Source organism: Rhea americana, unplaced genomic scaffold (assembly GCF_003343005.1).
Source record: "Rhea americana isolate MKP2758 unplaced genomic scaffold, rheAme1 scaffold_245, whole genome shotgun sequence".
In the NCBI taxonomy this organism is placed as follows: domain Eukaryota; kingdom Metazoa; phylum Chordata; class Aves; order Rheiformes; family Rheidae; genus Rhea; species Rhea americana.
In genome coordinates, this window is record NW_028186363.1 from 884,610 (window position 1) to 902,126 (window position 17,517).

General features: G+C 36.4%; 1 protein-coding gene across 1 annotated transcript in view; it reads right to left on the reverse strand.

Moving 5' to 3' along the window:
* RASGRP1 (RAS guanyl releasing protein 1) overlaps positions 1 to 17,517 on the reverse strand; it is a 46,646-nt gene that overhangs the window by 2,702 nt on the left and 26,427 nt on the right. The window contains exons 7-17 of the mRNA XM_085306673.1: positions 17,018 to 17,171; positions 12,354 to 12,527; positions 11,568 to 11,684; positions 9,622 to 9,897; positions 8,063 to 8,143; positions 6,906 to 7,010; positions 5,821 to 5,930; positions 4,965 to 5,109; positions 4,240 to 4,276; positions 3,553 to 3,699; positions 1,604 to 1,974 (exon numbers count right to left, since the gene is read on the reverse strand). Of these exons, the coding sequence (XP_085162799.1) occupies positions 1,604 to 1,974; positions 3,553 to 3,699; positions 4,240 to 4,276; positions 4,965 to 5,109; positions 5,821 to 5,930; positions 6,906 to 7,010; positions 8,063 to 8,143; positions 9,622 to 9,897; positions 11,568 to 11,684; positions 12,354 to 12,527; positions 17,018 to 17,171 (1,717 nt within the window). The remainder of the gene's footprint in view (positions 1 to 1,603; positions 1,975 to 3,552; positions 3,700 to 4,239; positions 4,277 to 4,964; positions 5,110 to 5,820; positions 5,931 to 6,905; positions 7,011 to 8,062; positions 8,144 to 9,621; positions 9,898 to 11,567; positions 11,685 to 12,353; positions 12,528 to 17,017; positions 17,172 to 17,517) is intronic.

Here is a 17,517-nt window from a genome sequence, read left to right on the forward strand (position 1 = left end):
AGAGAACATAAGCAGGTAAAGGAACGGGCTGCCTGTAAAAAGGGAAAGTTAGAACCCAAAGCCTTTGACACCACTGTACTGGCAGTAAACTGCAAGGAGGCAAGAGCTATCTTTTAGCCAACAGTCAGGTAATCTAATCATTTCTATATAATTGCATATATAATTAACTATAAAACTTGTCTAATTAATCACTAAGAAAAAACATCAGYTCCTTCTTATAATCCAAAGAAGAGTCCAAGCCACAATGTTTCATAGAAATATGTCCTTTCATGTTGCTTTCTTACATGGGGAACATGAAGACATGCCAGGCATGAAGGAGGACACTATATTCTAGAAAATTTCAAACTTACACACAGAGCTGTTTCACCAGCATTGCAACTCACAAAGAAAAGGACACAGAACTATTATATGCAGTGTCTAGAACAGTCAGTCTTCAATCTAGGTTGGGATACTTTGGTAAATACTGTTTATTTTTAACTTCCAAGATTGTTAATCCTGTGAAGAGATTTCTAATTCCTTATTTMGTAATGGTTGATGTGCATTTTGTTTTATGCTTTTTGTTTCTACAAGGTTTTATTGTTTATTTTAGTGTTTTGTCTCAAGGCCTTAGCTTCTTGTCTCCATTATTATGACATTCAGGGATGAAGAGGTGTTCTCGCATACCTAGAGGTTTTTTTGTATTATTTTCTTGTTTATCCTAGCACCTTCTCATCTCTTGCCAGCTTTGTTTTTTATTAGTCTACAGATATACCATTTTCTTTATGACTGACTAAATGTAAGTCAGCATTTGTGGGGGACATATTTTCATTGGTTTCAGTTTCTTAAACTGATGACATATTTCTCTTTCTATGACCTAAAACTGTTAATATATTCAAGCCAAGAAAAAAAAAAATTAGCCAAGTAAGTTGAAATTTCAGTAGCAAGGTCAGTATGTCTGGATTTGAGATCTCTGTTATGGTGTATATCTAGTAACAATTTGTAATGCATCTGGCTGTCCTAAGGAATAAGACAAGACTAGATTTCTGAATTTAAATTCATTGTGTTCTCCTTAGTGCTGGAAACTTCTTTTGCCTAACTACTGTTGTCTTAAATTTGTATCAGAAGTTTGGGGAACCTATTTCAGATTCCCTCAACAAAAATACCTATGTCTATATTTAAATATGAACCTTGTTTCAACATGCTCCCTTATGGTAATAACATTCTGTCAAAAGTTATGTCAAAATACAAATTCAAATTTCCCAGTCTTGCATTACACATATGGAAAAGTATTTCTTAAAATAACTCATTTTATGGAGTAACACTCTGTCTTAGGTGATTAGATTGTGGTTATATTCTTGCATGTCATTTTTAATATTGACCAGTGTAACCATAACAAAGACTAAAAAATGTATATCCTAAGACTTATAGCAGTCCTAAAACTTATGCTTGAAGCAAGCCATCTCAGGACTTAAAGCTTAAGTGGCAAAGAATATGATATCCCTCATGCATTATTCTAGCAATCAGCTACCCTGGAATACAGTGATAGTGTAAGATGACACATTTTCACCTCCACCAACCACTTTACAATACTGTTGGGTAAAACAGAATGCTTTGATGTACATACCTGCTCAAGTTCTTGGCATGAGGGTTTACAGCTGTGATGTTCCTTCATTTTCTGGCTAGAGTCTTTGTTTTCCCATTTAACGTATGCCTTTCTGCGACTTAGACCTGGGCTCGGACAAGGAGATTGTGGAGCAGGCTGGAGGTAAATATTTTCTGGCATTGTGTGCTCGCTCTTCTCTGCTTGCCAATGAGATACATCACTAGCCAACAGTATGGGATCAGTCTGAGTACCCTTATGAACCACAGCTGGTTTCAGTCTCACTGAGATTTTCTGAGCTGAAGAACCCATGAGCATAATGGTTCGGTCCTTGCTGTCTTCACTGTGTTCCACTGCTTCTCCATTAGGAAAGGTGAAGGGTCCTTCTTCTTGCCCTAGAAAATATACATGGTAAATTGGGTAAAAATCTTATCCCAGGAAGGGGAAAAGAAATAGGAYGTACCGTAATTAAGTATGATTTTTTTAAAAAAAAACAGAACAACATTTAACCTTAATCAGTTTTATGTTCATTGCTCTCCAAAATTGGTATCACAGGAGGTTTTTCAGTGTAGTGTCTCCTGCAACTTCCCTCTGCCCATTCACAGTAACATAGGTATGGRTGAGTAAGAAGAAAACAGGAGTTATTCATCACCGTCATTACGTACCATCAAGGTCAGCCCCAGAAAGGCCTCTAGATAGCTAAGAGGTTTTCTACAGAACACTGATCTAGTGATTTGGGTGGAAGATTAAACCTGTGTGTTATTTCAGCCTTCTCACAACTTGCAGCCCTAAGCTATAAAACAGATGAGAAGTTGTAAAGGTGAAATAATGGTATTTTTAATTTTCTGTGCTTTTATAGAGGTTATCCACTGCCACTTATTTAGGCAATGGAAGAGCCTAATAAAGGAAGTGGGGGAAAAAACATGATGTTAGAAGTAGCAGGCAAAAGAGGTGTTTAGAGGATTCTTTAAAAAGGGTGTTTTTAGAAAAGCTAGTATCTATTGCTGGGAAGAAAGCATAAATGAAACTCTGTATTCAAACACATGTATTCAACGTAGACCTGAATTCTTGTTTTTTGCCATGGAGCAATGTTAACTGCTGTAACATTCCAGTGCATTGGGTGACAATGGGGCAGCACACTACAGCTCAGCTCTCTATGAGCATGGCATTCCACTAACTGGTTATTACACAGTGCTGCAGCCCTTGCAGGTAAAGTCGTAGAGGTGCACATGCTCAGCTATCAAAAGAAACTGGCAGCATTGTTCTCTGTAGTAAAGTGTTAAYGAGAAGCATGAGGTAGAACCCAGCAGCATGAATCCTGCACTGAACACAAAACACTGGTATCAAATTGGCAAGCAGAAYTGCAAACATTAGATATAGATAAAGAAAATGAGAGAAATGTAAAGAAAATTAGTATGGATGCTTTCATGACAATACCCAGTAGACAATTAGCTTTTCATTTTCCTTGTGCACAGATATGTAAGTTGATCTTAAAACACCACAGTGAAATCTGAGTCAGAGTTGTAACAGCACARCACTAGCTTAATGTGAAAATGGCCCACTCCAAGAGGGTAAAAATAAATAAATTAATTAATTAATACTGAGACCTCCTTGTTACAAAGTGGGAGAAGGGAACCTGTCTGCTGCTTGGTTCACGGCATCTAGTTCTCATGAGACTCTGTCAGAAGCTTTGTTGAGCCTTTGTGGAATTTGTGCACCTCACACCCTGTAGCATGACAGAAATCTCCCAGATAGAGAGTCTGACCTCCGTTCAAACTAGAACTGGAACGGGGGTAATCGGGTACTGATTCACTTATGCTTGATTCCAGTTAGTCTGTTAATAAAACACTGCAGTTAACTACCAAAACCCAAAACAATGCTGTACAACTCAGCTTTAAAACAAAATGAAGCAAAGGCAAGGCTATTATTATTAGAACTGTTGCTTTTATCCTTTTAATGTGATTTTTTCTCACCATGGAACTGCTCTTTGACCCCTACTGGGCAGAGGCTCGAAGCAAGAGCTGATGTGGGGCTGCTGTCTGCAATTGCAGGTTTAGATCTTCTCTTGCACTCTATCACAACCAGGTCTTTGCATTGCTTGTGACAGTTCATTCCACAGTCTGCACACAAAACAAAATTTACACGATTTAGAGACTTTGTTGTAACATCTAAGATCAGCTCTCACATCATATTGCCTCCTCAGGAAGCAGTAAAGCTTCTTCTCTACGTGCATTACCTGAAACAACGTACAGTTGGTAAAAAGACCAACTACATCCCCTTGCTGTATGTTCTTCAAACCACTTTTCATTATGAAAATACCAAATTGCAACATTCAATCAGAACAGAGTTCTGACTAGGAGTTGAAGAGAAAGCAGATACCAGCACAAGGAAGAAAACTCTGCAAAATGCCTGCTATGAATCTGTTGCACAGTTTTCACAGAGAGAGTTTGCCCCTGATCAGGATACGATGGTCTGTTCTCAAACCCTCTGGATTCAGTGAAATTTGCAAAAGGGCTGCAGCTATCAGTTCGGAGTTCCTTTCTCTTTGCATTAGTTCTGGAACCCCTTATTTTTCCATCATAGTCTGATTGATCAGTTTTTTTCTTTYGCCATTCATCATCGATCATAAATTAAAATGAACAAAGCATAAAGTATTTTACCTTTGCATCTATATCCTTGTTTAATGACTCCCCATAGCTGAAATTCAAACAAACAGAAAGAGTACGTATTAAGATATTTCCATGTACTTCCAATACCTCCAGATATAAAAACACGGTAAAAGCTCCATCCACTTCTTGATGTGAGCACCTGCAGAGAACCTTGTTTTTCTCTCTTTCTAATGGAAAAGAAATATGAAATATTTACCTCTTTAGCCTGAGGTAAATACAGTATTTGTATGTGCATTTCCTATGACAAATAAAATAACTTGAACTAGTCTCTTAACAGATGACAACCTCCAAAGAAGTTGTAGGGCTGGGAGGTTTGGGAAATTGCAAATTGCAGATCAGCACTCGTGTTTGATTCTAGTTCAGTTGGGGACTGGTTGGGCAGTAAGTGTTACTAAATCCTTCTGTGCTACGCAGGAGGCACACCATTATCTGTACCAGAGCAAGCATTCTGACAGCCTCATGGAAGCCCCTCTACAGGGAAGTCTTGTGAAAGAATCACACTGCCAAAACCCGATGGGAATACGAGCCATGTTTAAACAGAGGAGAGTACTGTCAAGCGTGTAAAGGGTTCATCAAGGAGCTACACAGGCAACAATCTGACATTTCATACAATTTCACTGGTGTTCTATTTCTGTATGATAAAAGGTGAACACTTAGGCAGGAGAAAGAGGCATTACGCTAATATATTGACTTAATTTACTAAGAAGTGAGCTTACAAATCCAGCACAGTTGTCGCAGAAAGTAGGCCTTAAGTAAGTGGTCTCTTGGAAGCTGTGAGCAAAGCCAAGTCCTAATTTGGAGTAGATTGAGCTAGCCCTCATAAAGTATGCTGTTATTTCATCCCTGCTAATCAGACCTTCCCTGTAAATAAACAAGAAAAGTTGTTTATGAGGTAACAATAATTTATACGGAGAATTAAACATACCTTTCTCTCACAATTTATAATGGCCATACTTTCACTGACTAAAATTTACAGCAATGGCAGTAAAGTTGTCCACTGCTCCTGCAGTCTACAGAGGTTTATCTACAAATTAAAATGCAACTTGGAAGGATAAATAAAGTACCTGCATATGAGATGCAACCTCAAAACTACTTTGTAGTGCTCAGTCAAATTGTAGTTTTGTCTGAATTTGGATACTCACCCCTTGAGAGCAAGGAAGCCTCTAAATAATGTTATTTTTTCCATAATTTAATGTGTTAATAAATGTTCATAATCTGGCCAAAATATACATTTGAAAATTCTCTGTATATATTTTGGAGAAATAGGTTCATCTTAAGAAAGTTTTTTAGTAGTATATACTAAATATTGTTCCAAAAAATATTTCTTCTCCTATTAACTCTGCTTTTCCTCATATGTCTGCCTGGTAAACAGTGCCGTAAGCACATGAAGATGTAATTCACAACAAGCTCAGAACCAGAAATGTAACTGACAAAGGCATCTTCTATTCCTGGGAGAACAGAGGATGACTTTACTACCCTGATAGAAATAATAATAGAAAACCCACACCACCAGAGACAGATGCTACAAAGTTCATATGCAAAACTGGATTAAAAAGGTTTGTAGGCACTCACCAGTCCTTAGCCATTACACAAAATGAGAATGGAAAGCTGGCTGCAATCTTTTCAAATTCTTCCTGAGAAATATATCCATCCTGATCATGGTCATAATTTTTGAAGACAGACTGCAAAAGATACAATAGAATAATTTAGAATGAGGATGGAAACTACTGAGTAACTTCCACAACATTTAGAGGCTCTCCCCCTCTCCCCCACTTTCCTTCAGTATTTATTTAACAGTGCAGCAATCTTTCTAATTGCTTTCTTTGCTTGAGTCTAAAGAAGCATTATGATTTCCTGATTTGTAGCAAAATGCAAGTAAATTAACACAGGCCAGTCTAAATGCTTCACTGCACAGTGTCACCTCTTACTTAGCTTTTCTCCAAGACCATCATGGCCAGCCATACATACACAGTTACACTAATGTTATCAATTAACGCTCTCAGTGATGATCAATAGCCAAATCATCAGCTTATTTCATCAGCTCATTGTTATATCAGAAGTAGTTAAATGTGGTTGTGCTGACACTTACTTCTACCTGTGGAGTGACATTACTGATTGTCRTAGGCCCTAAGGCAAGGAGCATATATAGGCCTAATTTAGAAATACATCCAAAGCACTATCAAAAGATAATAAGCAATAAATATTAGATGTTCTTAGAAGGAAAACAGATGAAGCAGGGATGTAAAGACAAAGTCTCTACCTCCCCCTTCCTCCTTCTATTTTAAAAATCAGATCACCTGAACTTACCTAACAGTTCCCAGTAAAGCCAACGATCCAAAAGAGATAGAAAAAGCAATGGCTGCTAGTAACAAAACCACTGCTAGGCCTTTCAGGCCTCACCAGTAACACAATGCTGGACTCCCAGGTAGAGAGGGGTCTCTAACTCCTTGGAAAAATGATTCTGGAAGTATACAAATCAGCACTCACACTGGCTGCTATTATCATTTGAAGCAAGGCAGAAATATGTGTGAGGACAAAAGCACACAACTCAGCATAACTCTGAATATGCCCGATATTCTCTCCCTTCTCCCTGTGCTTCATACCTAGAGATCAAGCCAACAGCTGACACGTGAGGTAGCTGGGCCAACCATACTTACATCCACCATTCTCTGAACGTGCTTGCTGATGGTTTTTGGATCAGGTTTTGGAGATACCCCCGACGCCCAGTCTGCAACTACTGGTGGTTTGGAAGGTGTCAAAGGCTAAAACAAGTAATATGAAACTTTACTAGTACCATACGCAAATATTTTCAGTTTTATGCTTCTTTCATTTTTCACAACAGACACTGTAACACAGGATTGCAGAAATTGCCCGTCTCGTCCAGCATCATACCTTTGGTAATTACCATACTTGGTACTGCAGAGAAAGCTCTTCCCTGAAGCATCCAAAACAGTGATCTTTTCTTAAATCATTACAGTTCACTGACAGTCTTATAAATTACTGTTGTTGTTGTTGTTTTTCTTCCCCCCTCTCTTTTTTTGAAAAACTAAATGTCTTCCACCATCATGTGTTCATCCACTTTTTTTCCTGGATTGCCTCTGGCACCATGTCACATTATTTTTATCATGGACTAACTGGAAAATTTCTACAGCCCTTTTCTATCTAATTTTATTTTCAATGCCAGTATATTTCAGATATATTTCAGATTGTAACTACTTAACCTACTTAGCCTCTTACTACACTTCTTGAATTGCCACTGATTAGTGAGGTACATATCTTACTCCAAAAGATAACTAACCATGGATCATGATCATTTCACTTGTTTATAGTTCCATTTTCTGAACTACTTCAGTCACTTTACCAAGAACAGCATAATGACTTTTCCACTGTTACTGTGCTTCATTCCGTTTTTTTGATTAGCGGCAAGCTCTCTGCAAAATAAGTCATTGTCTTTTCCATATTTATTAAAAGGGGGGGAAGCACTATAATATTCATGGGTTTGACTATTGAATCATGTAAGAATTTTTAATTTAAAGGAATCAATACCGATTATGAAGAATGAGCCTGATGTCTGGCTTGTGTAACTACAAATGGATTTATGTTCATATTATGAGAGCTGACATGATGTCAAATTTCACACATACTCTAGCTTAGGCTTCATCATCAACCAAACAATCTACACTTTAATAGACTTTGCTCAGTCTGTAAAGCTTAAATGTTTTCAGTTTAGTATAGATTAAATAAAATGAATGTAAGGGATAAGTTACATTACTCATTAAAAAATTTTCTACTAAGAATCTGGAAAGGCTCTTACTGCAGCTCGGTGACTTCTTGGCTCTCGCGCGTATGAAAGCTCATAGATTTCATCTTCTGTATAATAAAGATCAAGGGACAGCTGAAAACAAAACAATATTAGCTTAATCCCCAAACAGTTACTGCTACTTGATTTATTTGTTTCTGGCACACATTAATATTCTTAGTGGATTAACTATTAATTTAGCCTACAACACAGGAAAAAAAAAAAAGCACTTGAGCTGCACAGTGACTTGAAATGGGTGTACGTCTGAATTTTAGTCTCTTGCGGCCATTATCTAAAAATCCGTAACATTACACGGCTACGACCATTAACATAGCAAGTCTGTAGGCATTTAACTAGCAGTCTGTTAATACGTAACCTGAGACAAACATTGCTGCCATGATATTAAAGCATTCCGTCATGTAACTAAGCACTGGAGCACAATTCCAAGGAAACCGTCCCAACTTTAACTCTCAGAAAACTTCTGTTTAACCATCTCATATTTATTCAATCCAGGTGGGGCCATATTGAACTAAGAGGCATATGATAAGGATAAAAGATGCTCTTATACTTAGTGATAAATTTAATCTGCCAACAGCAGTTATAAGAGAGAACCATTCCACCTGGATAAAGGAATTTGAGAAAATTAGCAAAAGTGCCCATTACATCTTTGCTTATGCATGTGTCTTGGCAACTAATATAGCAAATAATTTATTAATAGGAAACAAATTCCAGGTGAAGATTGAAGAAGGCTTGTGTACTTAAATTCATAGACAAGTGTTCTCAGAAAGAACAAAAAAAAAATTCCTATGSTTCAAGTTATTTATTAGTTCTTTGCTGAAACAGAGCCTGTAATCAGAAAGTGAAAACAGCCTATCTAGCTTTTCCAGTCTGGGTATTTGTTAAGGCCAAACAGAACAGTGAGAAACAAGATAGGTACATTTACTGTTTTAATAAAAAGCAGTGTTTTAAGTTATTAGGAGTAGCTAACACTATTTTTGTGACTTATGTGCTAGGTGGAATTAATTTTATGCTAATAATAGAGCACTACGTAGATATTACTGGAAACAAAAAATTAGTTAAGCATAGTGTATTTGTTGTATTACATTAGCTAGCTAGATATGGAGTATGTTTAACTCAACACATTTTGCGAGACTGAAGTCTTCTGAGGAGCTTTTTATGTTCAACACAAGGTAGTTGTCTTCTGTCTTCAAGGTGTACGTCATCTAAGTAAGCATTCTACCTTTCTACCTATTTAGGCTTAAACAGGGGATAATTTTTTCTTAGGTTAAACAGCAGATAATTTTTTCTTATGGAAAATACAAAAAGAACATTTGCTACAATAGTGAATCAGGAATAAATGTTTCTTTCACTTTTTATAGAAGTAATTGGAAGCATAGGGCTGAACAGACACCTCTGCCCTTGTTGCCWAGTAAATCAGTATAACTTTCTCCCATTGTTGTCTGTTTCCTTAAAAAAATCTTAAGACGTGCATTTAAAATTAACAGCATTGTCTACTTGAGAGTACACAAAACCTTTTAAAGAATTGGAGTATTTCTCTTATCTAGCAGACTTACTGTAAGCAAATGAACAAGGTCCATATTAGCCTCCAAAGGAAGAGGCATTTCCTGGAGTTGTATCAGCTCATTTATGTGATTATATAGAGAATAAAGTTTGTATATGTTAATTTTTTTGTCCTCTAAGTAGTCTGGCATGGCCTCATAAAGTGATATCAGGTCTTTCAAGTGGACACCAAGGATTGGAATCTTAAAGCTAGTACACTCATTATAGGCACGTCGATAACTGTCATAGTTTCTGTAAGATGAAAGCAGTTCTGTCATTTCATTGAACACCTAAAAATCAAACAAAGCAGCAAAATTAGTTACAGTCTTTCTTTCTTGTCTTATGGTATAAGAATTTCCCATTTTGCTGTTAAGAGATATACTCCTAATGACTCTCAAAATATATTTAAGAATTTTTTTAATTTGAATCTTTAGGCTTCAGATGAAATCTTGGTACTAATATCATTTAATTTAACTATCTAGCTTAAGTGCCTAATCTGAAATGCCTATTTTCCTAGATTCTCTAATTAGTCAACTAAAAGAAATAGTACCCTCTCAAATAAGACGCATGTGTTTGCTGATGTGTTTGAAAGAATTCACAAGTTATCAGTCATGTCCTGATCTTCATAAAAGTTATTATCTTCAAATTAAAACGTGAATTGTGCTTCTCTGGCTTCTCAGTCATCAGCTGGAATTGCCACCTAAAAGTCTTCCTGGCAAAAAAACATTATGCTTTGCCACGGGCCCATAACAGCATGATAAGAACTAGTGGCATAGCTGTGCTTTTATGGTAACTTTTTCTTCCCTTGCGAAAGAAGAAAAAACAGTACACTGGACCAGTTGTAAAGGCCAAATGAATCTTCAGTTTGGCAATACAGATATTTCTCTTTTTAAAAACTATATAGCCACAAAGCTGACTTTTAATATTGAAGTCAGTTGACCAATGTTTTCAAGTGGAAGTACCTGTCTAATCCTTTCCTTTTTAAGCTTCGCAAGCCAGTATTTTTAGTTAAACTTTAAAGTATGTTCTCAAGTAAGTAATTCCCAACATTCTACCTGCTTTCCAGTAACACTTATTTATAATTTCTTGATACAGAAAGTTATTCAAATGAAGGACATATATGTAGTCCATTCCTTGCAAGGATAAAATCTGAAAGTTAAGCTGCTTCTAAAATAAGTTTGCTAAACTGTTTTTATAGATCCCAAGAGCTGCAACTGTAGCAGTTGTAAGTCAGGGAACTAGAATATAATTTTGAAAGCACTTTATGGAAGAAAAATGCATATTTCTAATCATTGCTAGAAGTTAAATGATATGAAAGAACTAAGTAATAAAGGGAGATCATAATTCTGGTTCATATTCCAAGTCTGTACTGTCCATTAAAGCTGTTTAAATATACTATGATCCAAACAGGTTCTTCAGACCCCTACATGAAATGGGCTCCCAATAAGATTAACTAATTCCTGGTCCCAAATATGATTCACGCATGAAGTACGTTGGTTTCATACAAATGAGTGATTAAAGCCATTTCATTGCTAAAATATGCTTTTCTTCACAGCTTTAATAGCTGGAATCTCAGCAAAATATATGTGCAGATGTCTGTGTTAGCATTTCATAAACACAAGGTAGTCAATGTTGTTATAGATGACATGAGTTTTTTTCTCAGATTCTCTAGGATCCAGTTATATGCTTTGAATGTTTGAATAATGTCACATACTACTTTGCGTAAATCAAAGCATATATCTGAGTATTAAAAAGGTAACTTCAGAGAAGCTACACAATTTTGAAGAAAGGAGGTATATGTGAAGAACTAGGGTTACAGACAAAACGACAAGAGTTCAACAACAACAGATGAGGAACGCTTCCTTTCTATCTTACCTAATAAATTTGTTTTTTACATGCAACTGAAAAAAAGGAAAAGAAATTAAATGTTATTTGTAAAACTATGAAAAGCAATACCAACCTTAATTACATCATGAGGAACGTAAGAGCTCGTTTCCTTAAGTCTGGAAATGGAACTGTGACAGAGACCTCCTATCACTGCCATTAATGTATTGAAATTCTGCAACTGGTGGAGTTTCTGCATTGACATACAAAACAACCAGTATTTATTATTTAAAAGTTTAAGTTGTATAATATGTACATCCAAATTCTACAATTTCTTTATTATTCAGGATCAAGCTCTTACAAGTTTTACTCCATAATCCACTTGATTTCACTAATTTTGATAATGAAATTATCAAGTCTTCAAAGGACTCCTCAGTACTTCCTCTTCTTCCTACTGTCCACTAAAACATGCAAATATTGCCTATTACCTTGGTTATTACTGCAGTTGAATTAGTATGCAAACAAAGAATTGTGCTAGGAACAAAGTTTGGCTTCTGTCCAGTAGGGACTATCTGGTGGAAATACTTCCACTTATGGCCAAATGCATGTTAGCGGTTCATGCTTTAGGAAAGAGGTAAGCGATTACAGCTGTGGAAATCTCACTAGTTGATTCAAAAGCAAGTCTAGTTTTTTGGTGAAAATTTGAGTTTAGAATGGGTATGGTGAGAAAGTCATGGTGCCACTGACAATATTGTAATATGTGAGTACTTGGCATGAAACGACAGCATCCATAAATACACGTGCTATATGTATGAAATCCTCTGTCATAACTGGCACAACAGTAATTGTGAGGAAAAGGCAACAAAACAGCTGTTCTGGAAAAAGATAAAATAAACACCAAGCATGTCAGAACTAAACTGACCTGTGCAACATGAATGAATTTGATGAACACTTCAGCCCGGAGCTGTGGGGTTGGTCTGCTGAGCACCATTAGCTGTACCCACTGTGAGATACCATTGCAAAGAGCAATTGACCTTTCCATTGTTGGATTCTCCTTCACACAACTGTTCACAATATAGTTCTGATAATCCGAGAACTTAAAAGAAAGTATAAATGAAAATTCAGTTTCATATACCTCCTGATACTCATGGACATACAGGTCTGCTTTTCAAATGAAATACTGTGGCGTAAGATGTACTTTGTACCTTAAATATCCAGACTGAAATATCTCCTTTGTCAAAGCTTTGCTCAGCTCAGAGCAGCACTATCAATTAGCTGAAAGTATCTTTTCTTCATAATTTATATTACATCATTTGCATCAAGTACATTAAATTTATGAACAAATATTTGGCATTTCTCTGCTTACAGTGTCTCCAATTTATTTGATGGTTCTTTGAAGATAAAAAACTTACAGATATACTATGTTTGTTTTGCTTTATTAAGAGAGTTCTAATTTTAGAAGAGGTAAATGTCTTTTAAAGAGTACTTCCAATAGCCAAAGGCTTTCAGAAATAGCTTAAGTAAATAGTTTCTTCAGAACTGCGGGCTTGCCCTGTGTATTCATAGGGTGAAGTTCTTGACAGAAATCTGTCCTTAAAAACACAACACAATTCCCCCCCCCCCCCACACACACACACACAGAGCTTGCTCAGGAATGATATGCTCCAGCTTTCCTGACTGTAGACACGAAACTCTGTCCTGGTCACCTTGACTCTTGTTTCTGTCTACAGTCCTTGGMGAGCAAGCACCTCTACAGGATGAATTAACTAAGTTAAACATTAACAGTAGTGACTGCATTAGGGAAACGCTTATCTCCTTCATCAAATGTTAAAGCCAACTAGATAACTAAYGTCTAGATAGTCAGTGTTCAGAGGACTACAGACTGGGGCGAATTCTGTCCTAAGAAATACGCAGTGATAATATCCAGCAGCTATCACATTAGCTAAAGGTAAGCTCCTATGCCCTTTAATTCAAAGGGACAAAAAGAACAGTCATCTTTATTCACGTTACGGAAGAGAGAGCAAAACGACGACTTGGAAGAAGGGTATTTTGCAGCTACTTTTTATGCTAACCCTTCCAAGAAAAGGGGTACATGCCAACCATTTACAAGAAATTTTGGCTTCAGAAACTTAATCTCTGTTATATTAGAGAAGACGACAGATATTGCACCTACCCTCCACAAAACAACCATCAGACTGAAGGAAAGAGCAAGTGTGCAGGTTACAGTAGTAAGCCTAGGCCTCTGTGACACACAGTAAAGAAACAAGGATAGGGATACAAATGCAAGTTATTTGGAAGTGTCCCTGAAACTTTGGATCTTATATCCCAGAAGCCTCGGCTCTTATAAACCATAGGATGAGCAGATTTGGGTCTCTCCTCCCAGCCTCAGTGGCTCCACAGATCCATTAAATCTAGGCTTCTAAAGAGATGCTTAAAACTGAATCTACAGTATAATCTAATAACTAGTGATAATTTAAGAAAGATACATCTTCAATTTATATATCTAGGGCACACTGATAAAACTTACACGAATATCAAAAAAGAAAGAGCAGCAGATCCAATTAGATGAATGTAAAACTGATATAAACCCATTAAGAATGGGGTTTACAGATGCTTTAATATTTTTAGTACAGTTTATGAAATTCTCTTATTTAATCAGTAACCTAAAATTGTTCAGTGCACATCTGTGTTTATAACCATCAGCAAAGAATAGCTATCTTTTTTAAAAAAAGTAATTTTTCTCATTGATATCAAGGGAAGCAGTCGTTTCTGTTGACAAAATGTTTACCCATTCTCTTTTCCGTTAGGAAAATATACAAGAATTTTAATCATCCTTGAAGAAAGTATGACATGAGATATACACATCCACTCTTTATTATGACTACCAATAACATTGCACCAAAAATATTCATAGCCACAGCAGATACATATTCCTTGCTTAAGGCCAAAAGAATACACTGGATTGCACAGATCCTTATGGAAACGTTAGAAACTGTAAAGCTGCTGTTTGTTTCTTGCTCGCTCTGTTTTTAACTTTTTTCCACCCATTTAATACRAATTATTAACACTTTAAAAAACAAAGATGACAGCAGACATTTCTGCATTCATCCTCTTACTAAATTAAAATGGAAGAAATATTAACAGTAATAAGTAGTGCTGTCTCTCAGATTACATAGTACTTAGAGCTATTGTTTGGAATTTGAACCAAAGTCAGATTTGGCTAGAACTTGAAATTTAACCAACCACGCTATGCAGATAGATAATTTGTCAGTATCTAACTATATAATTATTGTCTTCATAGCAGCTTCAGTATAATTATGAATCAGTTTGATTAGTCTGTATTTTGTTCCCAGCAGCTCTCTCCTTAAGAAAGGATATTCCTTTTTTTAAACGCTGAACAAAATTACTTCTACCACACTACTCAAAGTTTCAAAATAATTTTGGTGCAAGGATTTATTAACAAGGTTAGCTGTAACATGACTGTTAGCAGCAGATATAGTAAAGAAATCTAGGTATTTGAAGGACACAAGAATGGTGTTGCAATGACTAAATCAAGAGCCTCAACAGGAAAGCAGAATCCAGACTCTTATGAGAGATGTCTAGGCTCCCAACATTTTGTAGTTATACATTAAAATGACTTCCAAACAACAGCACACCTATAGTCATTACTCTGTGAACCACTTCCTGAATTTCTTTGCTGCAAGGTACACAGTGTCTTGTGGAAGATTTTCTGTGTGTTGTATATGGCAGGGAATTAAATATTCCTTTCCGACTTTGTAATGACTGACCTTATAAACAGCTATCCCTGACCTTATAAATAGCTATCCCAATGGCAGATAACACAGTCTCTCATTTGCATCCCCTCCCCCAGTATACACTGCCAAGTAAATAATAATTTTCTGTGGCTTAGCATACATGAACACATTCTGCAGAGTAATGAATAGAGCTATTTTGTAATAAAAACATTTTCTTTCAGTAAATTAATTTAATTTAATTTTATAAACAAAATGTATGCAAGGACCCATGTCCCCACAGATATGTAAGTGGTAAAACTCTGACAAAGCAGACTGACTGCGCCTCATACTTGTTACACTCATTAATCATTAATGACTTCATGCCTGCAGAGAGCTTTGAAAAATGTTCAGAGTTATATAAGCTTTAAGTATTATTACTGCCTACAGGTAGCAGTTTATGCTTGACTTTGGTTCTACAGCTGTTGAATTTAACACAATAAATAGAGTCATGTACCTTCAGCTCAAAATAAAGTATAACTTTAAACGCATAACTGAAATCTTTTGCAATCAGTGTCCCTTTCCTGCAAGGCTTCGTCTTCAGATTCTAGATTGTTATCTTTTACTTGCTCTTACTGTTATCATCACACTGACTTTGCCACCGTCTCAGATTTCAGTCTCTAGAGTTCACTCTTGTTTCAAATGCAAACAGTACCACACTTAAATAGTAGTAATGTAAACGGATGTAAATGAGGCCAAGATGCATAGGGAAGTTAACATTTTATCAGATAACCAATGAAGCTGAGAAAACAAATCAAATTAAACAAAACAAAAATGAGACAATCCCAGAAAAACACTTGACAAGAAAAGCTTGTCTAATAAAATATTTCACCTTCCATTACAAGTTAGATCTCAATGGCATTTTCAAAGTGGCATTCTTAATGTGCTTTTCTACCCCAAATCTTTACTTTGTTAAGCTCAACAAAAAAGGGCAAGTAGAGTTCAGCGGACCTCTTACATATATAGCATACCTTAGACACTGCAAAGAACGCAGTATTCCTTTCTATTGCCACAGGAAATTAGTATTATAGGAGATATCCCAAGTTTCCTTCATCCTATTTTACCCTGATTATTGATTTGAGTCAAAAGAGGCTGCTTATTCCCCTGTGCAGTTACATCACTTGTTAAAATAACAACAAATTATTTGGAAGAGGATCAAATTGTTTGCTCCTCTTCTTTCCAATTGACTCTAYTCCAACTCTGTTCCATAATTGCTTAAAAAGTCCACCGCCTGTGTATCTCCCTCTCAGAAATGACTCCAGCAAAAAGGTATGTATCAAGAGCAAGTATCTTTGGCTTTTCACACCAGTAAACAAAAAGAGCCCGAGTACAAAATTGTGTAGCAATATGTATCTGTCCATACATTTGGTGGTTAGTATATTCCTTGGTAAAATTTTAGCTCATGCCAACTAATACTCTCAACAGCAGCTTATTATGGTGGGGGAACAGCACAGACCATGGAGTGTTCTCAATACATGGAATAGGTCAGCCCGCTGTCCCAGGAGACATGATGGTTTAGCCATTCGGACATGAGTTGAGCAGAGATCATTCTACCCAACCCCAGGGCCAGGCGACAGGCCTTTACACACGTCATTTATTCACACCAGTCAATATATAGATAAGTTTTTTCCGTTTGATTTTGTAACTAGCCTTAATCTTTCCAAATTTCCTCCATCACAATCATTTTGACAGTGTCCGATCACTTGCACTGCTGGTTTAGTATGGTAATGCCAGCCTTCTTCCATCTTTTCTACCAGCTTCCAAACTATGTCTAAAAAATAAATAATTCACTTACCGATATTCTTCTGAAAGACTTGAATTCAAGATAGGTGAGGTGGTCTGAGAGCTCCTCTGGCTCAAGGTGATCAAAAAGGAGGGAGACCTTCCGTTTCTTACTGGTGTTGGCTTTCACACGCTGTGTTAGCTTTCTAGACCAATCCCTGGAATTTCTTTTAGACAAATTTTAAAACAACCCTGAGTCATCTTCTGAAGAGCAATTTTTTCTTCTTCCCATAACAGAAAACACAGTTACTTAGTTTTCATGCTATACAGAATAAAAAGTAAATTACCTGAATTTCTAAAGAGCAAGCTCTTTCCACTCATTAACGATTATATGACAATAATGGTATTGTTGGTTTTATTGTTGCTTAATGTAGCATGAAAATACAGTACACTACTATCTAACATGAGATCATATAGTGCATTTTCTCAGAACTGCTGTCCTAATTTTCTGTCTCCATTGAATATATTCCAGTGCTCTTCCATTTAATAATTCTCAGTAGATTTCACTGAGAG